At 46.8% G+C, this 27,527-nt stretch overlaps 1 protein-coding gene across 1 annotated transcript in view; it reads left to right on the plus strand.

Annotated features, from left to right (window-relative positions):
- Positions 1–1,125: 1,125 nt before the first annotated feature.
- Positions 1,126–27,527, plus strand: part of GPR179 (G protein-coupled receptor 179) — a 45,560-nt gene continuing 19,158 nt past the window's right edge. Inside the window, exons 1-5 of the mRNA XM_082197156.1 lie at positions 1,126–2,597; positions 14,458–14,566; positions 24,231–24,333; positions 25,050–25,261; positions 26,849–26,917. Coding sequence (XP_082053282.1) covers positions 1,702–2,597; positions 14,458–14,566; positions 24,231–24,333; positions 25,050–25,261; positions 26,849–26,917 — 1,389 coding nt within the window. The 5' untranslated portion in view covers positions 1,126–1,701. The remainder of the gene's footprint in view (positions 2,598–14,457; positions 14,567–24,230; positions 24,334–25,049; positions 25,262–26,848; positions 26,918–27,527) is intronic.

Here is a 27,527-nt window from a genome sequence, read left to right on the forward strand (position 1 = left end):
GAGTGGGCAGGGGAAGGACTACACCATGTGAAAAAATGAACATAATAATTTGGCTGCAGTTCATTCATTTTCAGTTTCGTATTCTTGTTATATATATAAAAAAGTGTGCCTAGACATTCGATTGTTGTGTCCATAACCTAGGCTTAAGGTGCCATTTAGCTCCCAGTTTTCATACCTCAGCTTCTAACACTGTCTCTGGCGTTTGTGAGTCAAGTCAAAATTCGTTTCGCTGCAAAGCAAAAGGCCATGGAGAACAGCAGAAGGATTCAGCAAGATTGAATTAGCAGCACTAATTGACAACCAGTGTTAAGAGATAAGCAGGCATGGTGAACACTCCACATAAAGGCACACCTTCCCTCAATGAAAGAAAGGGGTTGTATGCAAAAACAATAAGACAAAGTGATAGCACAAGCAATGTAGAATGATACATCCAAATGATGGAAAAGCACACCACTAGAATGTAAAATGCACTCTGTTGCAATGGTAAGGAAAATGCACTTTGTGTATGCTCAGGGGTACTTTTCTTTATTATAAGGCCATGTGGTCCAGAGCTGAGCCAAGACGCTGGATTAAAAAGGGGGTTCTGGGGGCTGAGCCCCAGTAAACTGCGACTCCGATTAGGTCATGATTGTCTTCTATGTTGTTTTTTCTTTTTCTCTCTCTCTCCTTCAAATCACCCTCTCCATTCTATATTTCTCTCTCTCCGCCGCCCCCCATCTCACATCTCCTATTCCATCTCAACATGTAGAAAGCAACAGTACAGAACACCCTGTCTGAAAATTCTCCATCCTTGTTTTCCACCCTTTTTGCTTCCACCACCCTTCACTGGTGCTTGAACAGTTAATTATATTTAGCAGCATGATACAAACATCAGTAGGCAGTAGGTGACCTTATAAATGACTATCATGGTGTTAGTCAAGCTGATGAATGGAAAAGGGGGGGGACACACGAATAAAGGCGGGGAGGGGAGAGAAAGGGAGGGGTGAGGTGGGAAGACAAATTTCCCGTTGCCATGGCACTCCATGCAGGATTTGGTTGCTTGCATCACTGTCAGACCTATATCCCCTAATGGAACTAAAGTGAGACGAGAGAGAGAGAGAGAGAGAGAGAGAGAGAGAGAGAGAGAGAGAGAGCCAGACACTGTTCCCTTTCCATCTCCCTCCCTCCCTCCTCTCTCTCTCTCTCTCTCTCTCTGGCCTTACCCAGGATTTCTCCATTCCAAGCATTAGCAAGTGAGGCTGTTGCTAGAACCGTGCATGTGTGCGTGTAGATCTGCAGAGATTTAAAAGCCCAGGCATATAATAGTAGCTGAGGAGGGGAAAGGAGAAGGGGGGAGCCAGTGCCAGCAGCTGCTCATATTGTAGTGACGTCTGCTCCATCACCAGCCAGGGAGGACAGAAGCAAAAGAGAGAGCGAGGCACCGAGAGTGGCCAAGAGAGGCGGAAAGAGAGCGGTCAAAGTCCTGCAAATTCTAAGCAGGAGGCAGAGAACTCTCTGGCAGGTGTGCCAATGCCCTTTAGGGATGTCCCTCACTTGGAGATGGGCAGGCTTCCTTCGCTGCTTCTCGTGGTTTTCCTCCCTCCACTTCCTGAGGATCTCTAGAACCCTGCCGGATGCATTGGGACTTCCCAAGAGGGCTTCCCCGTGGCTGAAATGATCCCCGCCGGATGACTGGTGTTTCCCGAGCCCTTTTGCCGAACCATGGAGATCTGCTTGTTGGGGTTTTTGGTTGGGTGTTTCCACCTGGAGCTCCTAGGGGCCGCTGGGATCTTCCAGTATCAACGGGCAGCTCCACCCAAGGCCAGGACTCCAAAAGCAAAGGAATGGATGCCTTCCTCCTCCTCCCCCTCCCCGCTTTCACCTTCTTCTTCAGCTTTGACTTTCACTTGGGTGCCTACCCCCAACTTGGATAAAACAGATCCTGACGGGTCGGAGGCGGCGGCGGCCTTCCTGTACTCTGGAAAGGCGTTGCACCTCTTGCAAGCCAACTGTACCCGGAGATTTGAGGTGAGGGACACAGGGAAGGCCTCTGGCCCTCCCCCAGCTTTGCGTTCCTACTTGCGTGGTGCGACCGAGACCCTGGCCCATGCCACCAATTTCCTCAACATGGTCTTCCAGACCAACGACATCCGGGAGTCCAGCGTGAAGGAAGACATTGAGTGGTACCACGCCTTGGTCCGAAGTGTTATGGATGGAGACCCCCAAGTTTACAGAGCTGTGTTGACCTTCGATGCTCACCCGGTGTCTTCCAAGCCCCAGCTGATGCTCCAGGCCACCAAGGAAAACAATGAGATCTTGCTCCAAGACCTCTCGGCCTCTGCAGAAAGCTTGAGGAATTTGACTTGGGAAAACGAGTGGTACAACTTCTTCCGTTTCCAGAGGGCTCCGTCGCTCTACAAGAGGATTCTCACCAATGACCTCAAGACCCTCGACACTCCCAAATGGAGCCAGGGAGATAGTTATGTGATGGATACCAGCCATATCAAGTGGTCGCCACCTTTCCTGGAATGTGAAGATGGGAAATTCCTGCCCAACTGGATGGTCACTCTCTCCTCTTCCTTCTACGGCCTCAAGCCTGATCTAAATCCAGAATTCAAGTGAGTCGGGGAAGGATGGTGGTGATGAGGGGTGAGGCTGTAGACCAAACTACTTGTGTGACACAGGAGATCCCTGATTTGGTCCCCTAACTTTATAAACAAAGCCAAACTTCAATGCAGCTGTTGGGTGGGGGAAGCAGGGATTGGGTAGACAGCAAGCCTTGGAAGAGTTAACGTGGGGAGAAGTTGTTCGATATCCTTGTTTGGCCAGGCAGGATTGGGGGCTTGCCATTCCCTTTACTAGAAAAGCATGATATTTATTAAGAAAAATCATAACCTATCAGTGGCTTGCAATAATATTGCAAAGGTTTTAAAAAGAAAACACACACGATTTAAGTCTGCCCCAGAAGCTGATCTCAAGTGTAAGGAAACAACAAAAGCAAGGATGAATAAAGACTACTCAAAAGCATGTGTAAAGAGAAGGGACATGCCTTCTCTTTCTTCACAACTGTGTAACCAGTGCTCACCTCTGTATAACTGGGAATATCGGACAGACCAAGGTTTGATGGGTTGTTTTGAAATAAAAGGAGTCCTCTGATCCAGGGGCGCTGAGGCCCAGGCTTTGGTGGGTGGCTCTCAAGGACAAAGAGAAAGCATTTCAATGCTCATTTAGTCTATGATTTCCCACGTCCCAGGACCAAGCCTTGGAGATGCCAGACTCAAATTAAGCTCTCGGATCTCCAGGCTATTATTTTATCCACCTGCCCATTTGTTCAGACACAGCAGAAGCTGGGCCTGAAGTGAGGAGAGAAAGTCCCTCACATATATGCTTGCCACCAGGGATGGGCAAATCCGTCCATTTCTGTTCTTCTCGGTTTCTAATTTCCCCCTCCACATTTCACATCAGTTTTGCTATTTAATTATTGTTTAAGTCTCGTGAAAATTCACCAGCTTTTTTAGTGCAAGCTCCTAATATTCCCATTTTCTGCAAAGCGATTTCCCCTAACATATAATACTCTCTTTTTTTGCTGTTTTCACTAGGATTTGAACTTATCTGCACACTCTACCCTAGCATATGCATTTTGGTAGACATTGCTTGTCTGGAGAACTGCACTGCAAAATTAGTAGAACTGCAAATTCTGTTCTGTTTATTGTTTTGGGAAGTACAAATTAAGCAGGTCAGTCTTGAGATGTGAATGGAATCGAATTTCTCCCCCTCCCCCCTCCCCGACCTGCCGACTATTCCTTCTATCGAGAAACAGTTCCTTATTTAGCAATACTAAATTTAAAGATAGAACAAGGAAGCGTCCCTTGAAACAAGGACACTGGAGGCAAGCCGACCCCTATATTTTCTCCAGGCACTGCTGCATCAGTACAGTCCTTTACAACAGTGCTGTGGTGGGTAAACACCGGGGTCCTTAACATGTAATAGTGCTGGGGGCTCCAGCCTGGATGGAAAGTCCCTTGAGCCAAGGTACAGGGATGCCGTTGCTCAGCAAGGGGCATTGTTCAGAGGCTGCTGCCACCTTCTCTTCCCACATACCCAGAGAAAGACCCAAAAGTTAATAGTCCACAGAAGTTGTTATTAGCCTGGCTTGTCTATGATTTCTGGTTTGGGAGATTGGGATACTCCAGTACATCTAAAGCATCCTTATCCAGTTGCCTAAAAGGGATTCTTGCTCAGAGCAAGTTTTATGATTGTATTATTGCAATATTGTTTTACAAGTCTGATTTGTTCATTCATGTTCAACAACCATGTACTCTGTCCTGGACAGTCCTCACTAATCCTAAAAGAGTGTGTGTGTGTGTGTGTGTGTGTGAGAGAGAGAGAGAGAGAGAGAGAGAGAGAGAGAGAGAGAGAGATGGTGAGAAATGAGCTTAGGTGAGGGAAAGGAACTCTGCACAAGGGTTCAAAATAACCATTTAAAAATATTAGCTCACATGTTATAGGGTTGAACTTAAGATTTCAAAGAGGTTCTGGGGCTGAGAGCCAATACTCTGTTGTTGTTGTTGTTGTTGTTGTTGTTGTTGTTTAGTCGTTTAGTCGTGTCCGACTCTTCGTGACCCCATGGACCAGAGCACGCCAGACACTCCTGTCTTCCAATACTCAGTAGCCCCCCAAAAAAAAATCCCAGGAAAAAAGATGACCAAAGACAAAGAATTTGTTTTCCTCCAGACCAGGAATCAATGTGGTGCTTCCAGGTGTTGCTAGACTACAACTCCCATCATCCCTTACCATTGGCCATGCTGGGCAGAGGTTGATGGGAGTTAAAACAATGTACAAAGGATAACAATTTCACCACTGCTGGGTTATAGGAATATATTTCTCTTTATCTTTAAATGGGGAGGCTGGAGACCTTAAATCTTACATGTCCACAATGACATGGCTAATATCTCAGCATCCGCCTGGTATAAAATCCTGAAAATCCAAGCTATTGCATGTAAAAGGGCCAATTATGAGTCTCTGGCAGAGATGTGGGAGGTTAGATACCTGTCCGTTTCCCACTGTGGGACTGATGGAAGCTCTATGATTAGCCACCTTTTTCGTCCCCGGAAAGACGTAATAAACTTCCTGCTTTTGCTACCTGCTGAGGACGGCAAAAACTGCAGTGGCCAAGCCTACGGTAGGCCAAAACCCATGTCAGCTTGGTGAGAACGCAAATTGTGCCTATAGAAAAGAAGGCAGGGGGTCTAGTGCCCGGTTTTTAAAGGATTTGAGAATTAAGAGGGAGAACAATCTGATGAGAATGGGTTTTGCAAAACCATGGCATCCTACTACAAGGAGTAAAGAGTTAGGTTAAACCTCAGGACGAAATGTGGTCCTTGAGGAAAGCCCCTAGTGAAGTGGTGGGTAGAGGAAGAACCTCCATCCCTCCCACCTCCAGCTAAAAGATTGGAGTTGGTAGCAAAAGATGAGTTTCAGTGGCCATTCTGTGTCCAGTCTTAGCATGCCCCGGATCTCCAGTCCCATAGCAATAACCAGAGCCCCTCTCATCAGTTTGGGATGAAGGGAAGCAGGGCCATCTATAGCATATGCGCCACCGGGATGCAAAGATCCACCCAGCGCCCCCAAATTTTGACACGACGGATCTCGTGACTAACTACTTCCCGCATTCCCGCCTGGGGAAAGGCAAGCACCAGGCAACCTCCACGCATGCCCTGGGCGAAAACTACGTTGCTTGCGGGATGGAGCTGTCGAAAAGCCACATGGAGCGCAGCTCTGTGCATCAGGCTCTGCAGCCTGGACCAGCCCAGCCCGGGGTCGCATGGCAAGGCTCCTTACATTTCTCCTTCCTCTCTGGCTGCCTGTTCAGAGCAGGGGGTTGAGGTTGGTCATTCTGGGGGCGGCGCGGGGCCTTCTCCTCTGGCGTGCCCAGTGCACATGGACAGTGGCAGCAGCACCTCAGTACCTGCTTGGCTGTGTCTGGCAGGTGGGGCATTGCGTGGCGAGTTCCCGCCCCCCACCAGGATAAATAAAGACACGAGACACCATAATTTAAGGTTAATTGGGCGAATTAGGCCACAACTTTATTGAATTCAGGAATGAGAGGCATTGGCTTAGGCATTGGTCCTAACGACTATCCGGCTCCAGCCCATTTGCTGGAGACACGGGGAAGGGTTAACACTATATCGGGGGAGTCTCCCGCCGAGGCACGTCGACTAGGAGCTCCCCCGGGTCACCGCTCTGGGGCGTGCCTTTGGCCCTCACCTCCATAGGCTTCAGACAGGGCCATGTCCCCCGGAGTCCTTTAACGGACCACCCTTCGCTCACTGGGGGGAGGTGATGGCGTTCCTCCCCCCCCCCCCACATCCTCTTAACCCCTTCTTACCAATGCCTACCGCCAATGCCGAGAAGTTGTGACGAGTTGCTACGGGGTAGGCGAAAAACCAAAAGGCTAGAAATTGCCAATTGGGAAAAATTCCTACCATGCCCCTTGCGGCGACAGACCAAAGTCCATAGCAAAGTCAAAGACCTACCTAAAGCCCACTTAAAAAGGAGGGAGGGTGGGAAAAACGTGAGGGCTAGCCAGCGAAAAGAGGGCGAGCCCCCTCTGAGCCGGCCCTAAATAGGACAGGCCCGGCCAGGATTCCCCTGCTCTCGCGGGGGCTGCGACCAGCCCCCGCTCACGTGGGGTGGGCGTGAAGCCCGCGACCCCACCTCCTGGGCAAGCCGGAAGTGGCTTTGCAAAGGTGAAGCGAGGCGAATTGCCGCCGGGCCCCACAGCTGAGCAGCCCAGGGAAGGCGCTGGGGCAGGGAGTGGCCCTATACCGCCTTTTCTGCCAGATCTGGCCAATGCAGATTTGGAGCGATGTCGGAGTCCAGCCGCACAGTCACCAGGGCGCAGTCGGCGGCAGCCTGGCGCCCCCCAGAATTCGGTGCCCGGGTGCCCCACACCCCTTACACTCCCGGGTAAAGATGGCCCTGAAGGGAAGAGTGTAACCTAACCTTCCTCAATGCCCCTGCACAGTAGGGTTTTTGGTAAGAATTCAGTTCCATACACTCAGCGAACCTCTAGCAAATAACACATTCAGGCGACTCCTTCCCCCCCCCCCAGCAAGTACCACTCTGTCTCTTGGAGTACAGGAGAAGGGGCAACAGAGGGGCAAAAGGAGCAGAGAGCTGCCCTCCCACAATGTGGTCCCTTTTCCAAGCAGCGTAGCTAAAGAGAATACCAGGAAATGCATCTCCAAAAAAAAAAAGAATGCATCGATCTGCATAACATTTGCACATGCTGCTTCAAATGTATAGGTGCAAACTTCAAAATAATGACTATAATTTATTGAATTAGAAATATAATTCAATTCATGATAGTGGGGAAGATTGTGGCCAGGTGATCTGAGTGTCTGCTCAGTCCGCTGCCTAGGTGTTGCTCAAAATTGCTAGGTTGGCAGACCATCCTTTTTACCTTTGCTCAAAATTGACGGGCAACGTCAAAGCCCTTCCTGCTTTCCTTTTTCAGATTTCTTAATATTTAAACTGGACTTGGGTGAGACAGCCCTTCAAAAAGAAGAAGACAATTTTCTGCAAAACAGGACACAGCCCCCTCTCTGCAGGCTTACAGTCTAAAATATATTGACACAAAAAAGGGGCAAAGGGGTGAACAGGAAAAGGCGCTGCTCCAATCCCACTGAAGTTGTGAAATTTGGAAACGCTTGAGTCAAATTTGACATGCTGCTGGTTTTCGAAGGTGTGTGAAACTTCCAGAGCTGAACCAATATTTCTTGACCGCACTTGTGCAAGCGTGATGTTTGGAGTGAAGCTTGCAGAGGCATTATCAATAAAACGTGTGCAAAAAGCACGGCATTCATTGTTGTTTTCTCAAGCCCATCCCTCACACATGGAGACAGTTTCTTCAAATCAGGCTGCTTAGTTTTGGGGTGTGTCAAGGGCCTTCTGGCGGTTCCCTCACTGCAAGAAGCAAAGTTACAGAGAACCAGGCAGAGGGCCTTCTTGTTAGTGGCACCCACCCTGTGGAACGCCCTCCCATCAGATGTCAAGGAAATAAAAAACTATCTGACTTATAGAAGATATCTGAAGGCAACTCTCTTTAGGGAAGTTTTTAATGTTTGATCTTTTATCGTGTTTTTAATATTTTGTTGGAAGCCACCCAGAGTGGCTGGGAAACCCTATCAGATGGGCGGGGTATAAATATATTATTATTGTTATTGTTATTGACAATTAGTGGAAATACTTGTTGTTTGGGCCGCTTGAAAGCTATATATATATATGCAAATGTTTCCCATCTGACTGGGTTACCCCAGCCACTCCGGGCGGCTTCCAACAAATGGCAACAACGTTACGATAATGAGCTTCCACAGCAGCACTGACTACAGATGTATAACAGGCTAGTTTTAGGATTTTCCATGGCAAGGGAAAATCCAGATCATGTATAGATCTCCACCCTGTCTCCATCCTTGCTCATTTTACCATCTAGTCCAATGGAAGAGTTCTGGAGGACTCAAATAATGTGCCTGCGATTCTGTGACATTTTAGTTGGCCTAATGAAGGTATTGCCTGAATATTGTCTTCTTATGGACCAATATAATCCTGTGGTAGCAACAACAACAACAACATTTATACCCCACCCATCTGGCTGGGTTTCCCCAGCCACTCTGGGCAGCTCCCAACAGAATATTAAAAACATGATAAAACATCAAATATTAAAAACTTCCCTAAACAGGGCTGCCTTCAGATATCTTCTAAAAGTTGTTAATTTCCTTGACATCTGATGGAAGGGTGTTCCACAGGGCAGTCACCACAACTGAGAAGACCCTCTGCCTGGTTCCCTGTAACCATCACTTCTCGGGCTGAACGATGGGGGTGGAGACGCTTCTTCAGGTACACTGGGCCGAGGCCATTTAGGGCTTTAAAGGTCAGCACCAACACTTTGAATTGTGCTTGGAAACATACCGGGAGTCAATGTAGGACCAGTGTTATATGGCCTTGGCAGCTACTCCCAGTCACCAGTCTAGCTGCCGCATTCTGGATTAGTTGTAGTTTCCGGGTGAAAGGTGGTATACAAATTTAGTAAGTAAATAAGTATGTTTACCTTTACTTTTTTAAAAACGATTTCCCCCTTTCCACCTTGGACTTCTTTTTAAAAAAGTTCTAACCTAAAAGAAACCTCTTCCTGATTTACAATCTTAATTTGTTTGTGGCCGAACGCTGATGAACCATCGGTCCCTCTGTCTCGACCACAGACCTGCTTATGTGTCTGCCTGTCTACTCTTGCCCTTTGAATGAGCAAGCTCTTTCTGCACCATATATAAGTCCTTTTAGGCTCTCCTCCCCCCCACCCCCGTTACACTGTTGAGAAATTGTGTGTGTGTTTCATAGTGTCCTATATCTGATAAGTCCATCCTCCCCCTGTGCGTTGACCAACAGCTGCTAGCCAGTGTAGTAGTACATAAATAATCAACAAACAGGTTGTTCCCCATGCGGTGACCCTGTTTGGCTGCTTCAGATCTGTCTGTTCCAGAGTTCAGGCAAGCGCAAAAGCCTGCGTCCATCTGGAAAAGGGCACACTCTCCAGGCCGTTTGTGAACATGTATGTTGTTCATGCGTCTTAGTTACGTATCCATTTCAGCTCCCAGGAAATTGCATCCCTGACAGTGACTCTTGAGTTTCTGACTTGCAGAATTTAGATGTAGTTAAGGGCATGGAGGGTAGTTAAGGTTAAGGAGGGGCAGGTTTTTCCTTGAAAGTTCCGTTTAAAGGCGAACCAACCTCATTTGCGCTTCCTAAAACAAGATGTGAACTGAATCAGAGTCACCCTTCCAATTTGCACTTCTCTGGTGTCAAGGAGATAAGTATGGTAACTATACAACCTGTAGAAGACACCTGAAGCCAGCCCTGTGTAGGGAAGTTTTTCAATGCTTCATGTTTTATTATGTTTTTGTATATGCTGGAAGCCACCCAGAGTGGCTGGGGCAACTCAGTCAGATGGCAGGGTACAAATAATAAAATTATTCTTCTTCTTCTTTTGCAAAAACAGTTCTCCAGCCAAGTTACCTGTGCAAAAATATTTATTTTAGGCTAAAGTATGCATTAAAAATTGAAGTCGGGGGGGGATTTCTGAAATGTGGCACTTTGTCCTGGATCTTAGGCAACTTTGGATCTTGGGGGGGGGCAACTTTGGGGTCTTCCTAAAGAAAGCTCAACAACTTTTGGGGTGCCCTGGTTTTTACTTTTTGAAATATGGCAACCCTATAGTAGGGAAAACATAACTATTACAGGAAATACCAAAACCTGCATTCCTGTACCCGTGAAAATCTACGAAAGCATATATATATATATATATATATATATATATATATATATATATATATGCAGGTTTTGGTGTCTTCGGGTGTCTTCCCGTGTAAGAGTCGGGGTGTCTGTGCGACGTTTCGACGAGGTCTCACTCGTCATCTTCAGGCTGGTGCTTTCGGCTTCTTGTTACTGGAACAGAGCAGAGTCTGGTGTTTGAGTTCCTATAAATACTGTTGAGGGGTGTGGTGTATAGCCTCCAACGTTCTGGGCAGAGAGGAAGTTCATATATATATATATATATATATATATATATATATATATATATATATATATATATATATATATATATATATATATATATATATATATATATATATATATATATATATGCTTTCGTAGATTTTCACGGGTACAGGAATGCAGGTTTTGGTGTCTTCGGGTGTCTTCCCGTGTAAGAGTCGGGGTGTCTGGGCGACGTTTCGACGAGGTCTCACTCGTCATCTTCAGGCTGGTGCTTTCGGCTTCTTGTTACTGGAACAGAGCAGAATCTGGTGTTTGAGTTCCTATAAATACTGTTGAGGGGTGTGGTGTATAGCCTCCAACGTTCTGGGCAGAGAGGAAGTTCCTAGATTAGTGTGCCTTTTCTTCTTTTGTTCCTTAATTACTTGAGGGATATCTTGAGTGATTTCATGAGTGATATTCTGAATACCACTGGGTGGGTCATTAAGTGTAGATTAGTTGCTAAAGCTTTCGTGTCTTGACCTCTTGAGCTTGTGAAGAGTTTTTCTGAGAAGATGGCTGTGCTGCATTTAGTTGTGCTCTGGCTTGGCTTCGTGTATAGGGGCGAGCTGTGATTTTGTGCCTTGTGCTGGCCAGATCTGTGTAGGGATTGCAGGGGGGTGCAGCATCCGGAGGTGCCACTATAGTTTGGCTACTGGATGGAGTCTGTAATATGTCTGTGGAGAGGGTCTGGGTTTGGGTCTGGTGTGGTTGATTGGTGACGGCGTTCTGTGTGCCTCTGGTTCTGGTGTCGGTTTTTGTGGGGAGGGCTAATTTCCAGATGTCTGGCAGGCGGGACGTGTCGTCACGCTTGTTCATGTTGTGAGGGTGTTTCTCTATCTCGATGGCTTCCATGATTATTCTCTTGTGGTGATGTTCCATGTTAAAGAGCAATTTGGAATCTGCAAAATTAATTTCGTGTCCTGTTTCTTTCATGTGTTGGAAAAGAGAGGAAGTTTTTTCTTCTTTTTTGACGGCATTCTTGTGTTCTGCGATACGTGCATTTATTCGTCTGTTTGTTTGTCCAATGTACGTGGCTGGGCAGACTTTGCAGGGTATTTCATAGACCCCTTGGTTTTCCAGCTGGATTTTGTCTTTTGGGTTTCTGAGGATATTGGCTATTTTTTGGTTGGTGCAGAAGGCTGTTTTGATATTGTGTTTATGGAGGATTTTGCTAATTTTGTCTGTAGTGCCCTTGATATAAGGAAGGAGGGCCATGCCATTGTTTTCTTCTGTGTCTTGGTTTTTGGGGGGTGTTTCTTTTTGGATTAGCTTCGTAACCTTGTTTTTCTGGTATCCATTGGCGATTAACACATTTTAGAGATTCTGTAACTCAGTTGTCAAGTGGTCTTTGTCAGCCAGGCGTTTGGTTCTGGAGATGAGAGTCTTGGCTACGGAGTTTATTTGTGCAGGGTGGTGGTGTGATTGTGCATGTAAGTAGCGGTTGGTGTGTGTTTTTTTCCGGTAGATAGTGTGTCCTAGGGAGCCATCAGGTTTTTTGTAGATTAGGACGTCAAGAAAGGGGAGTTGGTTGTTGTCTTCTATTTCCATAGTGAATTGTATTTTGGGGTGTAGGCTGTTGAGATGTGTGAGGAAGCTGTCTAGTTTTTCTTTCCCGTGTGGCCAAATTACGAAGGTGTCGTCAACATATCTGAGCCAAAGTTTGGGTTTGTGTTCTGACTTGTCTAAAGCATTGGTTTCAAAGTGTTCCATGTATAAATTTGCGATGACCGGTGAGAGGGGTGATCCCATAGGTGCTCCTTCTATCTGTTTGTATCTTTGTCCATTGTGGATGAAGTACGTGTTGGTTAGGCAGTGGTTGGTCAGGTCCAGGATGTATTTGGGGGGATTGTATTTGTTTTGAATGGCTGTCAAGGCTTCATTAATGGGCACTTGAGTGAAGAGAGATACAACATCGAAGCTCACAAGTAGGTCATCGGGATGTAGGTATTGCTTCTTTATTGTTTCTATGAACTGAAATTTAGCGAGATTTTGTAGAGGTGAGCCTATGGAGCTGACTATTGGTCTGAGTGGTGTTCCTTCTTTGTGACTATTCCTATTCCTATTTCTTTGTGACTATTCCTTCTTTGTGACTATTCCTTCTTTGTGACTATTGGTCTGAGTGGTGAAGTGATTGTCAGGGTTGAAGTTTGTTTGTAGTGTCCTCTACCTGGAGAGACGTTATCCCTAGATATATGGGGAGGAAACATAGACTATACTCGATAGGAAAGAAATGATGCTTTGTCCATACTTAGAACAACATCTACAGGGCTGACAGAACACATTTCACTTCCTGAGGGAAAGGTCAAGTTGACACATAGCCCTTCATCACAGAGAAACCATTCAAACTGACCATTGAATCTTACTCCAATAGTGTGGATGGAACAGCAACCTCCACAGCTGGGATTGCCAATATGGCCCCCATGGGCACTATTGCAGACCCTCCAAGTGTCCCTATTTTCCAGGGGCGTCGCTGATTTAGAGAAGCCGTCCCAGTTTCTGATTTGATCCCAGAATGTGCTGCTTTCCCTTAAGATGTCCCTATTTTCGTTGGAGGGTATGGAGTTATTCGACCCCCCAAGCTGTCTGAAAGCAATCCTGTATAGAGAAGTTTTTGTTTTTTTAGATGTTTCATGATGTTTTTTATATATGTTGGAAGCTGCCCTGAGTGCCTGAGGCAACTCATTAAGATGTGTGGGGTATAAATAGTTCATCATCAATCAATTTCTTTATTCGACCGATAGTCAGAGTGGTATAAATAGCAAAATTATCATTTTGGAATGGGATGTCCCTATTATCATTGGAGAAATGTTGGAGGGTATGGTATTGTGCCCCTGAGGTCTTTCTCTGTAGTGTATGAAGCCTCTGAGGCCCACATTCGCTGACCCTTGGCTATGAGTGGGCTTACCACATAGAGCGGAAGCAGGAAGTTGGAATAATGACACTCTTTCCACTTCCTCTCTCAGCTCTATGTGCTTCTCAAGGCTCAAATTAATTCTACTAGAGCCAACGATTACATGGAAAAAATAAAGTGTGTGTACATGTGCACACACACACACTGATCTGACTAAGGGCCCTGAGAAGTGATCAGATGATGTAGTGCCCTTGGCACTTGCTTAAAAATAAAAATATACCCATGGACCTAAAATGGTTTGCAACCCCTGCTCCTCAGCACTTGGGGCGGCAGGCTATGCTGGCTTCAGGCTGTGAAGGGTCTGTATATTTGAATCATCATCATCTTCTTCATCCTCATGTTGTACATAGTTTGGATTAAATCCTTGCTCCCCAATGAAGAATAGCCTTAATCATCTCTTTACTCTCCCACGTTTTATGGCGTGATCAAACATCATTTCCCTGCTGATAGGCACAGGTTGCTCATGAGAGCAGTTATTTGCTCATATCAGCCAGCTGTGGCAGTGTCTGTAGCAACCCAGTGACTCTGCAGAAGACCCAGGTGTTGGGTGGCGCGGTAGTCTAAACCACTGAGCCTCTTGGGCTTGCTGATTGGAAGGTTGGTGGTTTGAATCCCAGCAACGGGGTGAGCTCCTGTTGCTCTGTCCCAGCTCCTGCCAACCAACCTAGCAGTTCGAAAGCACACCAGTGCAAATAGATAAATAGGTACCGCTGCGGCGGGAAGGTAAACGGCATTTCTATGCACTCTGGCTTCAATCACAGTGTCCCGTTGCGCCAGAAGCGGTTTAGTCCTGCTGGCCACATGACCCAGAAAGCTGTCTGTGGACAAATGCCAGCTCCCTCGGCCTGAAAGCGAGATGAGCGCCGTACCCCATAGCCACCTTTGACTGACTTAACCGTCCAGGGGTCCTTTACCTTACCTTTACCTCCTGTCTTCTACATTGCAAGCCTAACCTCTTGTGTTATCTGTTCCAGGGGAGTTCTGAGGATGGATGTTAGAATCCAGAAGATTGACATAAACCAGTGTGCCAGTGGACAGGGATGGTTTGCAAACACCCACCAGTGTGACCTCAACAGCACACAGGTAAGGAAGATCCTTACAGCTCTGCTGCCAATTAATCTCATGTATAACAATATTAGCTAGCATCCTTTTCTTCTGAAGTACCCATCCTCTAGAACTCCCTCCCTAGAAATACCCATAACTCCTGAAACCACCTTCTACGTAACACATACCAGTAAGTGCCTGTGTCGTTGCTGTACGTCACACAGCAGTGCCACAGTCAAGACTCAGACTGTGATTTACAATCTCTGGGATCAGTGGGGTCTGGTGCCCCTTGTGACTGGTGGGGCAGGTGGCAGGGAGCCCCACAGCAGGCGGAACCAGAGCCAAGGACAGGAAGAGCCAGCTAATACCTGCTGCAGGTCAGGAATCACTCAGTTCAAAGGTGGAGTTAAGTCTTTACAGTGGTACCTTAGGTTAAGAACTTAATTCGTTCCGGAGGTCCGTTCTTAACCTGAAACTGTTCTTAACCTGAAGCACCACTTTACCTAATGGGGCCTCCCGCTGCTGCTGTGCCACTGCCACGCGATTTCTGTTCTCATCCTGAAGCAAAGTTCTTAACCCGAGGTACTATTTCTGGGTTAGCGGAGTCTGTAACCTGAAGAGTCTGTAACCTGAAGCGTCTGTAACCCGAGGTACCACTGTATTAACAAAAACACGACCTCCACAGACTTAGCTGAGTGTCAGGCCCAATGAGCAGAGCAACTCATTCCCAGTGGTCTTCTTCAATGAAAATCAGTTGCCGAGATGCCTTCAAGCAATCGGAGACTGTGCCTGTGTGCAGCTAAACTCTCCTCCTCCCTTGTCGTGCCTCTTCTGATTTTGGGAGACAAGTAGGGAGGAAAGCTTGTTGCAGAAGGAGGGGGAGACACCCGTGATTCTGCACCAGCCGGACTCCTCTCTGCCTCTTGGCGTCACACATCCCACTTTCCTGCTTCAGCTTCTGTCTCTGATTCTGAACTTCTCTCTGCCACAAATCCTCCCTGCTCACTAAGCCCTGTTACCTCTTCATCTTCCAATACCCCCTCTTCCCAGCCTGCTCCCTCTTCTCCCTCTGACCACTAATCATTGTCCCACCACCACTCCCTGGACTCTGAACCTTCCCCAGATGGTTCCTCCCACCATTCCTCTGCATCCAACCAGTCCAACCAAACCACCAGCTGGCTGAAGTTCATGGGGCACGGCCCCATTCACCATATTTTTTGCTCCATAAGACGCACCTGACCATAAGACGCGCCTAGTTTTTGGAGGAGGATCTGATGGTGAATTTGGGGTGACCCAATGCAAAAATCCTGAGGAACCATGTGGATCCGTGCTTTGTAACCACATTTTTGCACCATTGCAGCCCCAGGAAACAGTGGGTGCATTATTTTTTTGGTGCAGGCTGTAGCCATGGACATGCTATGTGATCTGATGGTGAATTTGGGGTGACCCAATGTAAAAATCCAGAGGATCCATTAACTTTTACCTCCCCCCTCCCAGGCAGCCTCTGTTAGCTTCCCTTATCTCTCTTTAGATCCCACTGATCAGCTGTTTCCTTTCAACACTCCCTTCCCTCTTGTTTGCCTTAGTGTAGTGTCTTTTCCGTAGCTGGAGCAGTTTTTTGCTCCTCCTTTTCCTCTAATTTCTCTCTTTTGGTTTAGTCTTCCTGTTTCCCCCCTTTGTAAGTTTGCTGTCTTTGCCTCCCCCCTCCCAGGCAGCCTCCTTTATCTCTAGCATCCCTTATCTCCCTCCCCGATCGCTTGCCCATTAGTGGCTTTGTTTCAACACCCACTTCCCTCTTTAAAAAAGGACAATCTGCTTTTCGCCCCTGGGCAATTCGGCTCCAGGGACCACACATTTGCTCCATAAGACGCACAGACATTTCCCCTTACTTTTTAGGAAGAAAAATGTGTGTCTTATGGAGCAAAAAATACGGTATATAAATGGACCAGCCTCCGTTGTCAGAGTTTAGGTATCTGTGTCCCTCCAAATGTTATTGGACTTCAGCTGCTGCCTGGTGTTTTGCTGCCAGAGCTGGAGCACCAAATCTTTACTAGCAAGGAGAACAAAAGCTAGAGGACCTCTCAAAGTTTTGCCGAAGGAGGAATTCTCAAAGGTTTCTTCTTTGGCTAGGACAAAAATCTATCATACGGTACGATATATTGACAGCTAAGTCACCATATGCGACAAACACTCCGCACATTACATCACTTCGTACAAAATGTGTAAACATCAACAACACATAAATCTTTAAAAACCAAAGAAAGGTGAAATAACATTACTTGGGGGCTATATGTGAATTTCTGAAACATAATTTCTTGTCGGCGCTTTCAAACTTTTGTGCAAATGAATAAATTGATGTTAATGTAATATGCTAAATGGTTATTGTTGCTTACCCTTGATTAATTGCGGTACATTTCTTGCCGATTTGTAAAACGTCTTTCAAACATCTTGTCTCGCACACACTTGTTTAATCCTCCTTCCTTTTCAATGCAGCTCCTGCCATTAAAAGTTCATACAAGTGCCTTACAATAATAAAAAAAAACTTACTGATGTTCTAGGCACCATTCAATTGACCATTAAGTATATCATTTCATAGATTTTTGCTGCTGTCAAAATCTCTGCTCAAAGCACATAGGTTGTTTTCTCTTTGAAGAAACCTGCAGATTTCTTCTTCTGTGATATTCCTTGCTGCCACAGGGATAGCCTGGCTGAGTTTTCCCCCGCCCTGCCCCCTTCAATCTGCTATGTTGCCTAGTACCGTTCTCAGCCAGCATCACTCTTCTCCCTCTCTGCCACTGCCTTCCTCCTGCTTCTTTCCAGCATCCCTCCTGTGTCTCATTTCCCCTTTGCTTCCTGCTTCCCTGCATTATCCCCCCTTCTCTCTGCCGACCCATCTGCCTCCTTCAGCTGCTCTGTACCTTCACTGCACAGCAGGGGTTTAATGTGCAAATCTGCATTTAAGCACCTTTTGCCCGAGGAGTGTGTGTTGGTGCCTGCCTGCTGCGATGAACACTGGGCACGAAGCCTACAATGAGCAGGGACAGGATGGTTTGTTGTTCTCGTGGTGGTGGTGGTGGTCTGTGTGTGCTACAAATCGGGAGCCGTGTGACAGGAACCAGCTTGGGAGGTCTCCCAGGCGTGCGGACCAGTTGGTGCAAGGAAGCAGGGGTACCGGGAAAGCTTTGAGGGGGACCAGAGTGGAATCAGCTGCCTGGCAATGTTTGCAGCAGGGTGTAAAATAAGCGCTGCAACCCCAGAGTCATCTGGGACTGGATCTGTCAGGGGTTCTTTACCTTTACCTTTTTATTTCAATATGAATAGGAAAATGAGAGTACCCCTAAACATTTTTTTAGGGGGGGGGGAGCACTGTGTAAGCCCATCACACAAAGGATCACCTGGGCAGCTTACAGCCTTCAGTTCAGCATGGGAGAAATTATTCTTTATTGCCACTAAATTTATCTATCAACACCTCTGTCTCTTGTCTTTGGGCAGTAAAATCACAGAGAGAGAGAGAGAGAGAAAGAGAGAGAGAGAAAGAAAGAGAGAGAGAGAGAGAGAGAGAGAGGCCGAAGTGTCGTATAACTTTGTTCATTTTACCTGTGATTCCTGGCATGATAAATACTGGCATGATTTTTATTATGTCATTAGCAGGGCATGAGGGCAGAGGTCCTCCCCAGTTGTTTGTCCCTGGCACCCCTGGTATTCGGAGGTTCTACTCTGTGAACATGGCTAATTGGGACCTGCAGCAAAATGTTGCAGTGTGAAATGCTCCTGTTCAGGATACTCCATTCCGTCCCTTCACCTGCCAGTATTGTTTTCTTCCCGCCCCCAGCAGTCAGTTTGCATTCTGTGGCCGCCAAACATGCTCAGTCCTCCTAGGACTGTTGTTGTTTTTAGTTTCCTCTCCCTTTCTGGTATTTTTATTTTTTCCAATGGATATATTTTGTACTTCTACAACCCTCAGTATTCCCCTGACTCTACCTATAGCTCCCCTACTGCGTGAGGATAGGACAATTTTATCTGGAGTCCCCTAGAAAAGGAGAGAAGGATTCTAGACTAGGTGTAGGGATCCTATCACATTCCAGAGGTTGAAGAACTAACTCCCATCATCTCTAGTCATAGGCCACGCTTGTTTAGAGCTGATGGGAGTTGTAATTCAGCGACAACTGGGGGACCAAATGTTCCCCAGTGCTGCTTCATGGATTTGTCCATCCCTTTTTCTAAACCACCTGAGCAAGGGACCATCAACAGATCTGGTGGCTATGAATCCCACATCCACACCGCTTCTCAAGTGTGTTGGGCCCCTGGCTTAGATCAGCCTGGCTCTCTTGACAGCACCCCAAAAGCGCCACTTAAGGCAGCCGTTGCGCCTCGTCCAACGGTAGGGCCGGCTTCACCCACAGCACCTGGAATGTACAAAACCCAGACCCTTCTCTTTTGCATCCTTCCACTTCTGATTTAGCAAGGCCTTTTCATTCTTCCTTTCTTAAGAGAGAGAGAGAGAGGAAACACGGTCCAACATTGTTAATTAACAGCTCGCATCTATCTTTGGCTGATTTCCGTTCCATCCTCCTTTTCTCATGCTGGGTAAATACCAGCGACACACGCTGATCATTATGTGTGTGTAATTAAATCATTTCTTTTGAACCATGGGAGCCCTTTAAATATCTTCTTCCTTGGGCGCTTCTGACTCCGCAATCTGTGAGAGCCCAGGCGTTCCTCCCATCTAGCCACTCCGTCCCCGAACGCAGGCTCCCCACCTCTCGTTTCCTCCCCCACCCCACATTTTTCATCTGCTCCCTGGCCTCTTTTGCCCCTTCCCCCATTTCCTTGCGCCTTATGCTTGCTAGCACTACCCTGAATTCCTAGAAGAACAGGCTCCCACAATCTGTTCCTCAGACAAATTAGGACAACATTTTTGGTCAGGGAGCTGAGTGGATGAAATTTCACCCCATCACAGATTCCAAAATGGATCGTGAAGCCTAAGGGGCCCTGACCTGTTTATTGAACGTTCATCCTGATTTTCTGGCACAAAGTTTGCCCAGAGGTTCGATTGTGTCGTCTTTATTTATTCATTAAATTTATATGCTACCCTTCCTCCTGAAGGAGCCCAGGGCAGCAAACATGTCAAGAAACAATTCTTGATTTTTTTAAGAAAGACTAATAAAAACAGTTAAAATGTTGGCTTGTGAGTTGTGCATTTGAAACCATTGATTTTATTGTATTGTTTATTCATCGTTTTAGACTGTACGCCCTTCAGAGTAGATTAAAAAAATATATATGCACAGAGCCATGTATATTTATAGTGCTATGGTGCTATGGACATAAATGTTAATCATAATATTCCAAAGCCAGTTAACATTATAAAAACATTAGAAAGCAGTTGATAGTATCGTCTCAACCAGGGATCCCTGGGTTGCCAAGAACTGTTTCTTTGAGCCATCAAATGCCTCTGTAAAGAGTGTGTGTGCATGTGTATATACAGTGTGTGTACACAGTGTGCGCACTGTGTGTATGTATATACTGTATGTATATACAGTATACATACAGTCATACACATATGTATATATGCACATATATGTACACACACACACTTTGTTTTGAGCATTCACTGTTATTTGCTTGTGCTTTCTATACCCTGAAATGGGCCTGCAACCTGTCAGAATAAGGCAGGTCCTGAGGCCATAACAGAAATATTTCCACCCTGAGCTGAATCTCAGTGTAGAAGCAGGATTGCAGTTGAAGTGGAACTCTGCCCCATTCCTACTTCAAATCCCACCTCAATCCCATCCTCATCATAGGCGCCAACTCCTAGCGGTCAAGGGGTCTTCGGACCCCCCAGTAAAATATTTGAGGGGGCCAGGACCCCCCCCAAGTTAATGGGCATTGCCATTCAAATGCACCATGCCATGTGATTGATTATGCAGGGCTTACTTGCCACCCAATATTTTATCCAAGCTGGCACCCCTGATGCTCATCGGAGCCTTGCATTAGCCGCTCTAACTCTTTGCATCTCTGCTTGAATTGTGCCTTGAAAGGCTACTGAACTTCAGCTTAAGAGGCAACATGAGTCCTCTGAGCATGTGCAGGGTGCCTTCACCATTGAGAAGCCACAGCCCTTTCTTCTTCATCATCAAACCTTTTATTGGCATCACATACAAACATCCAAAACAAATCAATACAGAATTACCACTTCCCCAGTGGCACAAAACATTTGCTAAAAGAGGCAGAGCAATCTATGGTCACATCTCTACGTCTCCAGGGAGATCAGACGTCTGCAGTGTATTTCAACGACAAAAAACCAAATAGAGATAACTTGGTGAGCTCCTGATCATTCCCCAGTAATAGAAAATGTATGACCTCCAACTCTGGTTTCCATTTGGGGATACAGAGTTGATCTAGAAATTGCTGGCGGAGATCAGCATATAGTTTACAATTAAGAACCATATGTGTAAGGGTTTCCACCAGGTGGTCTTCACATGGGCAAGTTCTTTCTCCTTCCATCCTGCCTGAGAACCTTCCCCAAAGGATGTGAGGGCGATCTGGCTGCGACATCTGTCACCCCATTGATCGCCAGGGTTGATTCAGCTGATCTGGCTGGCTAGGCAGGTGTCCCCTCCCTCCCTCACCGCTCCATGTGCGTCCCTCCCGAAGCTGCGCGCTCAACCATCCCAGATAGAAGGAGTGTACCATTCTTTGGTCAAGGGTATACGATAGCTGCACTCCCCTGCTAGAACCTCCAAACAAGCAGCCCTTTCTTGCAAATCTGGAACAGGAGAAGCAGCTCCTGGGTCAAGAGGTGCAATGGTGGCGTGCAGGGAAATTTTTCATAGGGAAACAGTTAGGGCCAGAGGTGCCGGCTTGCGAGTGGGGGTGATGTCATTTGTGTGACATTGTGACGTCCTGACGCCTCACACTGAGCATTGAGGCTCCATCCCTAAGCCGGTCAGAAGCTTCCCAGGCTTTGCGTACTTCCTGCCTACTTCTGAAAACCGGGTGGGCTTTGGGAAGATGGCAGAATGGATCTTGGACCCATCGGAGCTTTGCACCTCCCTCCCTAAGTTGGGCAGAAGTTTCCCGTGCTTTGGGAAGGAGGTACCAAGGGAACAATTAGGGGACCAGCCTAGTCCCCTTAGTCCAATGACTGCTTGCCACAGAGGTGCGACTTTCACTTGGGTTTATGTGCCATGGTGACACATCTTGTTTTAGGCAATCAATAAATGTAAAGGTAAAGGGACCCTTGACCATTCGGTCCAGTCGTGGCCGACTTTGGGGTTGCGGCGCTCATCTCGCTTTATTGGCCGAGGGAGCCGGTGTACAGCTTCCGGGTCATGTGGCCAGCATGACTAAGCCGCTTCTGGCGAACCAGAGCAGCGCACGGAAACACCGTTTACCTTCCCTCCGGAGAGGTACCTATTTATCTACATGCACTTTGATGTGCTTTTGAACTGCTAGGTGGGCAGGAGCTGGGACCGAGCAACGGGAGCTCACCCCGTCGCGGGGATTTGAACCGCCAATGTTCTGATCAGCAAATCCTAGGCTCCATGGTTTAACCCACAGCACCACCCGCATCCCGATTTAGGCAATCAATACGATATGCTTTTCTTTACAGGGTCCACACTTCCAGTACCATTTTGCTTGTTTATTTGGTCTGGGCCTCTTCCGCCCTCCAGCTATATGCAAAACCTGCCTTCTATCACTATAGACGTTCCCATTGCTGCTTGGGTCTTGCGAAAGTGGATTTGTGATTTCCACCATACAGACCAGAAATTCGTGTTGCTTAAACCGACTGCCAGGACACTTTGCTGGAAATGGGAAATATATAGTTTTCAGAGCAGAAAATCATGGATATTTGCAGCATTCCTTCTCCCTTGCCATTGCTGCCTGCCTCAAGTGATGCTGTCTCTCTGCATCACTCAGTGAATTCAACAAGATGTATGCATTGACCAAGTAATTGATCCCTCCCTGCCCCCCGCTGTACATTGCCACACAAGGAAATCAGCACTCAATAGTTCTATAATGCCTTTACTAAATTCATCTTACACTCCTCTTACTGTGATCGCTTTTCTCCTGTGCTGGTCCCGGGGGGTTACCGTGAGGCATGGTCCGAGTCCAGTCCATGGTTGAGGGTGTGGTATGGAGGTTAAGAACTTTGCTTCAGGATGAGAACAGAAATTGCGCAGTGGCGGCGCAGTGGCAGCGGGAGGCCCCATTAGCTAAAGTGGTGCTTCAGGTTAAGAACAGTTTCAGGTTAAGAACGGACCTCCGGAACGAATTAAGTTCTTAACCCGAGGCACCACTGTACAAAACTTCCCAATACGTGCGAAGCTCTGTTTCAACATCAGCCTGTCTCCTTCTTTCCCATGGCTTTATCACGCTCCAATGTCCGAAACTTGATTTAGAAACTAGTGACAGGAAAAGGTCCGTTTGCAAATGCAGGAATTTCACAGAGTCCACGAACACAGAGATGGTTCTGTCTCTCTCTACCTCTCTCTGCACCTTCCTTCTTTCCGCCACGCTGCCCCACTTCCTGAATTAGCATATCTTCTCCTGCTGTGTGGGGTTTAAGGGGTTTCTGGGTCCTTTTGGCGTCAAAAGCCCTAGGAGGCTTGCCCCTGTGGGCGCTCGTTTGTTGGTCACATTTGCCGTGTCCTTTTGGCTGCGTTCTGATTCCCAAGGGATTAGTGTGCGCTTTGCGGCATTAGTGATCCATTTAGGTTTTAGGAAAAGGGGATTTGGCCATTCAGCATTTGGCTATTATTATGCTTAAATGTTTAACCACTGGTGTCCAGAAGAGGTGGGGTGGCATGTCAACACCAGCAGAGTAGCCAAAAGGAGTTGTGGGTGGCGGAAAAAAGGAGTGCCTTGGATGAGGCTCAATTCACTTATCTCTAACTTAATCTGACGAGAGGTTAAGAGGAGGTCTCCTGGATTATAAAGGAGGACAAATCTGGGGCTTTGGGGAAGAGATGTAGTTCAGCGGTAGAAGATCTGCTTTTCAAGACCTTCTACCACAGCTGGTTCAATCCCCAACATCTCCAGGTAGACAAAATTGAGCTAGTCTGTGTTTCCCAAACTTGGGTCTCCAGCTGATTTTGGACTACAACTCCCATCATCCCTAGCTAGCAGGGCCAGGGATGATGGGAAATGTAGTCGGAAAACAGATGGAGACCCAAGTTTGGGAAACACTGAGCTAGATTGAGCAATGGTTTGACTCAGTTTAAAGTAGCTTACCTATGTTCCTCTGTCTTAATATTTTAAGGCTACCCTCGGATAGAGGTATTGCAATGATCACTAGAGAGGAGGGAGAAATTAAATTCCGTTCATATTTGAAGGCAAACCTACCTACTTCACTGATATAATGCACAAACCACAAGCATAGCCTTCTTCCAAATTCACTCTTATGAAATGCAGTTGTCCAGTCAAGTAATGTGTATAAAAATACATATACTATGGTAAAGTGTGCATATGTTAGTGACAGTAACATGTAAAAGTGCATTATATTAGGGGACATTGCTTTGCAAAAAGAAGAAGAAGAAGAAGAAGAAGTCTATATCAGGCAAAAATGCATAGAGATATGTGTACATTGGGATAAATTTGTCGGAAAAGGCTGAAGAATTTTCATGACTTTCCCCCTCTGAAAACTGATGTGGGGAGAGAGAGAGAGAGAGATTAACTCACAATTCTGCATTCCATCTTTCAGTGCATCCCGCAGGAAAACAAGGGTTTCGTTCTTGGAAAATACCTTTGTCAGTGCAAACCAGGTTTCTACAGGGCAAGTAGAACTTTCTCATCCTCTAACAATGGTAGGTAGCAGCACTTATATGGCTTTTCGTGAACGCTTCTTCTTGCAAAACTCTGAATTGTGTTTGGAAATGTACTAGGAGCCAATGTATGTCTGTCAGGACCGCTGTTATATGGTCTTGGCGGCCACTCCTAGTCACCAGTCTGGCTGCCGCATTCCTCTCTCCTCCCAGTGTCTTACGCTGAGAGATCTCCCTTTCCCTGTTTCTCACACAGGCTTCATCAAACTGTACATCCCCTTCATCTGCACTCAATTCTTACCCAAATACAGTAAGATAAAATAATAATAGACATGATAACAGAATGCAGAGAGAGAGAGAAAGATAAGAATAAGAACAGAGTAGGAAGAGAAAGATAGATAGATACAGGTGACTGCCAACTATCTATTTGTCAGTTGTGCCAGCAAGTATTCCTCACAATAGTCCAATCCAGGGCGATATCCATTTATTCCTCACCCTGCTGATGTTTTCTCAATGTTCAGTCCAGGCATCAGATACTCATTACTTTTCCTTCCCGTCCAGGAAGGACGAGAGATTCTCTGCCTCTGTTTTCCGTCCTTATCTCCTAGTTAGACTTTTTTTTCATTTTCTAGATTTCCAATCGCTCTCCCCCCACACCCAAGTATTATAGGAGTCATGGTTGCTTTTCCTCTTGGGAGCCTTCCAAACCACTATTTTTTAACACGCTTCCTTTTGTAATTCATTCTCCCTGCCCGCAGGAAAAAGTGCTTCCCGGTATGGAGCGACGGATTCCGAGAGCTTGCTGGAGTGCCTCCCGTGCCGCGAAGGATGTACGACCTGCACGGATGGCACGCCTTGTCTGATCCAGGAAGATTGGTCCTTGCGGGCTGCCGTCTTGGTATTCCAGGCCTTCTGCATGCTGGCTGTTTTCTTCAGCATGCTGGTCTCCTACCACTTCCGGAAGAGCAAGGTAAGGGTAGGAATGGCCAGTGGGAAGAACTAGCTGGATTTGCACTTAAAGAGGCCCCAGACAGGAATAGGAGAGGGGCCAAAGCATTAGCTGTCGCTGGCTTACTTTGCCATAATATAAAATAATAATAATAATAATAATAATAATAATAATAATAATAATAATAATAATAATAATTATTATTATTATTATTACAGTGGTACCTCTGGTTACGAACTTAATTCATTCAAGAGGTCCGTTCTTAACCTGAAATCATTCTTAAGCTGAGGTACCACTTTAGCTAATGGGGCCTCCCGCTGCTGCCGCACGATTTCTGTTCTCATCATGAAGTAAAGTTCTCAACCCAAAGTACCATATTTTTCGCCCTATAGGACGCACTTTTCCCCCTCCAAAAATGAAGGGGAAATCTGTGTGTGTCCTATAGGGCGAATGCAGGCTTTCCCTGAAGCCTGGAGAGCGAGAGGGGTTGGTGCGCACCGACCCCTCTCGCTCTCCAGGCTTCAGGAGAGCCGCACCGCCAGCCCCACAAGCTCGGGGGACAGCGGGGAGGCGGAGCGCCGTCACCCCGCTATTCCCCGACCTGATCTGGAGGCTGGGGGGGGGAGAGAAGCAAGCTTGCTCCTCCCCATCACCAGCCCCACAAGCTCAGGGGATAGTGGGGAGGCGCAAACCTGGGGGGGAAATAAAATTTTTTTCCTTGATTTCCCCCCCAAAAAGCTAGGTGCGTCCTATGGGCCGGTGCGTCCTATAGGGCGAAAAATACTGCACTACTTCCGGGTTAGCAGTCTGTAACCCGAAGTGTTTGTAACCCGAGGTGTTTGTAGCCCAAGGTACCACTGTAATAATAATAATAATAATAATAATAATAATAATAATAATAATAATAATAATAATAATTTATTTATTTTTTATTTATTTATTAGTTCAGAAAGCAACAGCTGGGCAGAGCTGAATGAGGAACAGCTTGGAGAAGCAGAACAGGGAGAGAGAGAGATAACTGACTCCCCTTTGCTGGAAAATATCCAGCCTCTCTCTCCAAGGGCAAGCAGAGCTGATAAGGTTGCTACGCAGAAGGCTAAGTGGTCGTGAGAGCAGGTTGCAAGAAGTGGGAAGTGATGGAGACAACTTGGGGGGGGGAGTAGGAGGGAAGCTTAAATAGGAGCACCTTCACTCTGAGAATGGATGCATTGTTCTTTTGCTGTGATCAGCAAAAGGGGCTCTTTTTGCTTTGTCCTGCTTATCAACAGTTGGGGGGGGGGAGCCAAGCCCCTGGAGCCTGACACCCAGCCACTTTGGGTGGCTTTCCAACAAACTAAACACAGTAAGACATCAAAAGCAATAAAAACTTCCCTATAAAGGGCTGCCTTCAGATGTCTTCTAAAAGTCAGATAGTTGCTTATTTCTTTGATATCTGATGGGAGGGCGCTCCACAGGGCAGGTGCCACCACCAAAAAGGCCCTCTGCTTTTCCTCACCATCGTCATCCTGCTCAGCATCGTCTTCTAACTTGAACATTTGTGCTGTCTCCAAAGCCACCATCCTTGGTTGCCTTGGGTTGCTCCTCTTATGTTCATCTCTCTTCCCCTAGAGGATTCGAGCTTCGGGAGTCATTCTTCTGGAGATGATACTCTTCGGCTCGCTCCTGCTCTACTTTCCTGTGAGTGTCTGGGTTCAGATACTTAATGGGTTGAGTCTAGGGTGGCTAGGGTGGTGCAGTTGTTATGAGTGCTGGGCTAGGCGATAGGGGAAACCAGGGTTTAAATCCCAACTCGCCCATAAAGCTGATGGGGAGACCTTGGGCCGTTCACTCTGTCCCAGCCTCATATTCGTATAAACGAAATACATAAATAAATTGCCCTCCACAAAAGGAAATGCATCATTGGAAACAGAGGACACATCTTTGCATAACATTTGCACATACTTGTGTATGTTGCATGGTCCTACCCTGTGGACATGCTTCTGGGACGGGCCCTGCATGCAGTTTGACTTCAGAGTCCTCCACCTCGTCCGCTGAAGAAGGGGAATCTGACGAGGCAGGTGAAGAGCTCTGCAGGGCCCTGAAACCCTACCCACTGACCCTTGGAAATTCTCCCACCTCTTGAGATTTCCCTGGGTATCGCCTGCATGTGTTCAAACTGGGTTTTCTCAGTCTTGAGGACCAGAAAGTTGCTGGGGTTTTCTCAACAAACCTGGGTTTCTCAAGCCATGGAGTTCTATGTCCCCCAAGCTGATTTCTGCACTTCATGGAATATATGCATCCCCCGTCC

Source organism: Podarcis vaucheri (assembly GCF_965113315.1).
Source record: "Podarcis vaucheri genome assembly, chromosome: 13".
Classification (NCBI taxonomy): Eukaryota; Metazoa; Chordata; class Lepidosauria; order Squamata; family Lacertidae; genus Podarcis; species Podarcis vaucheri.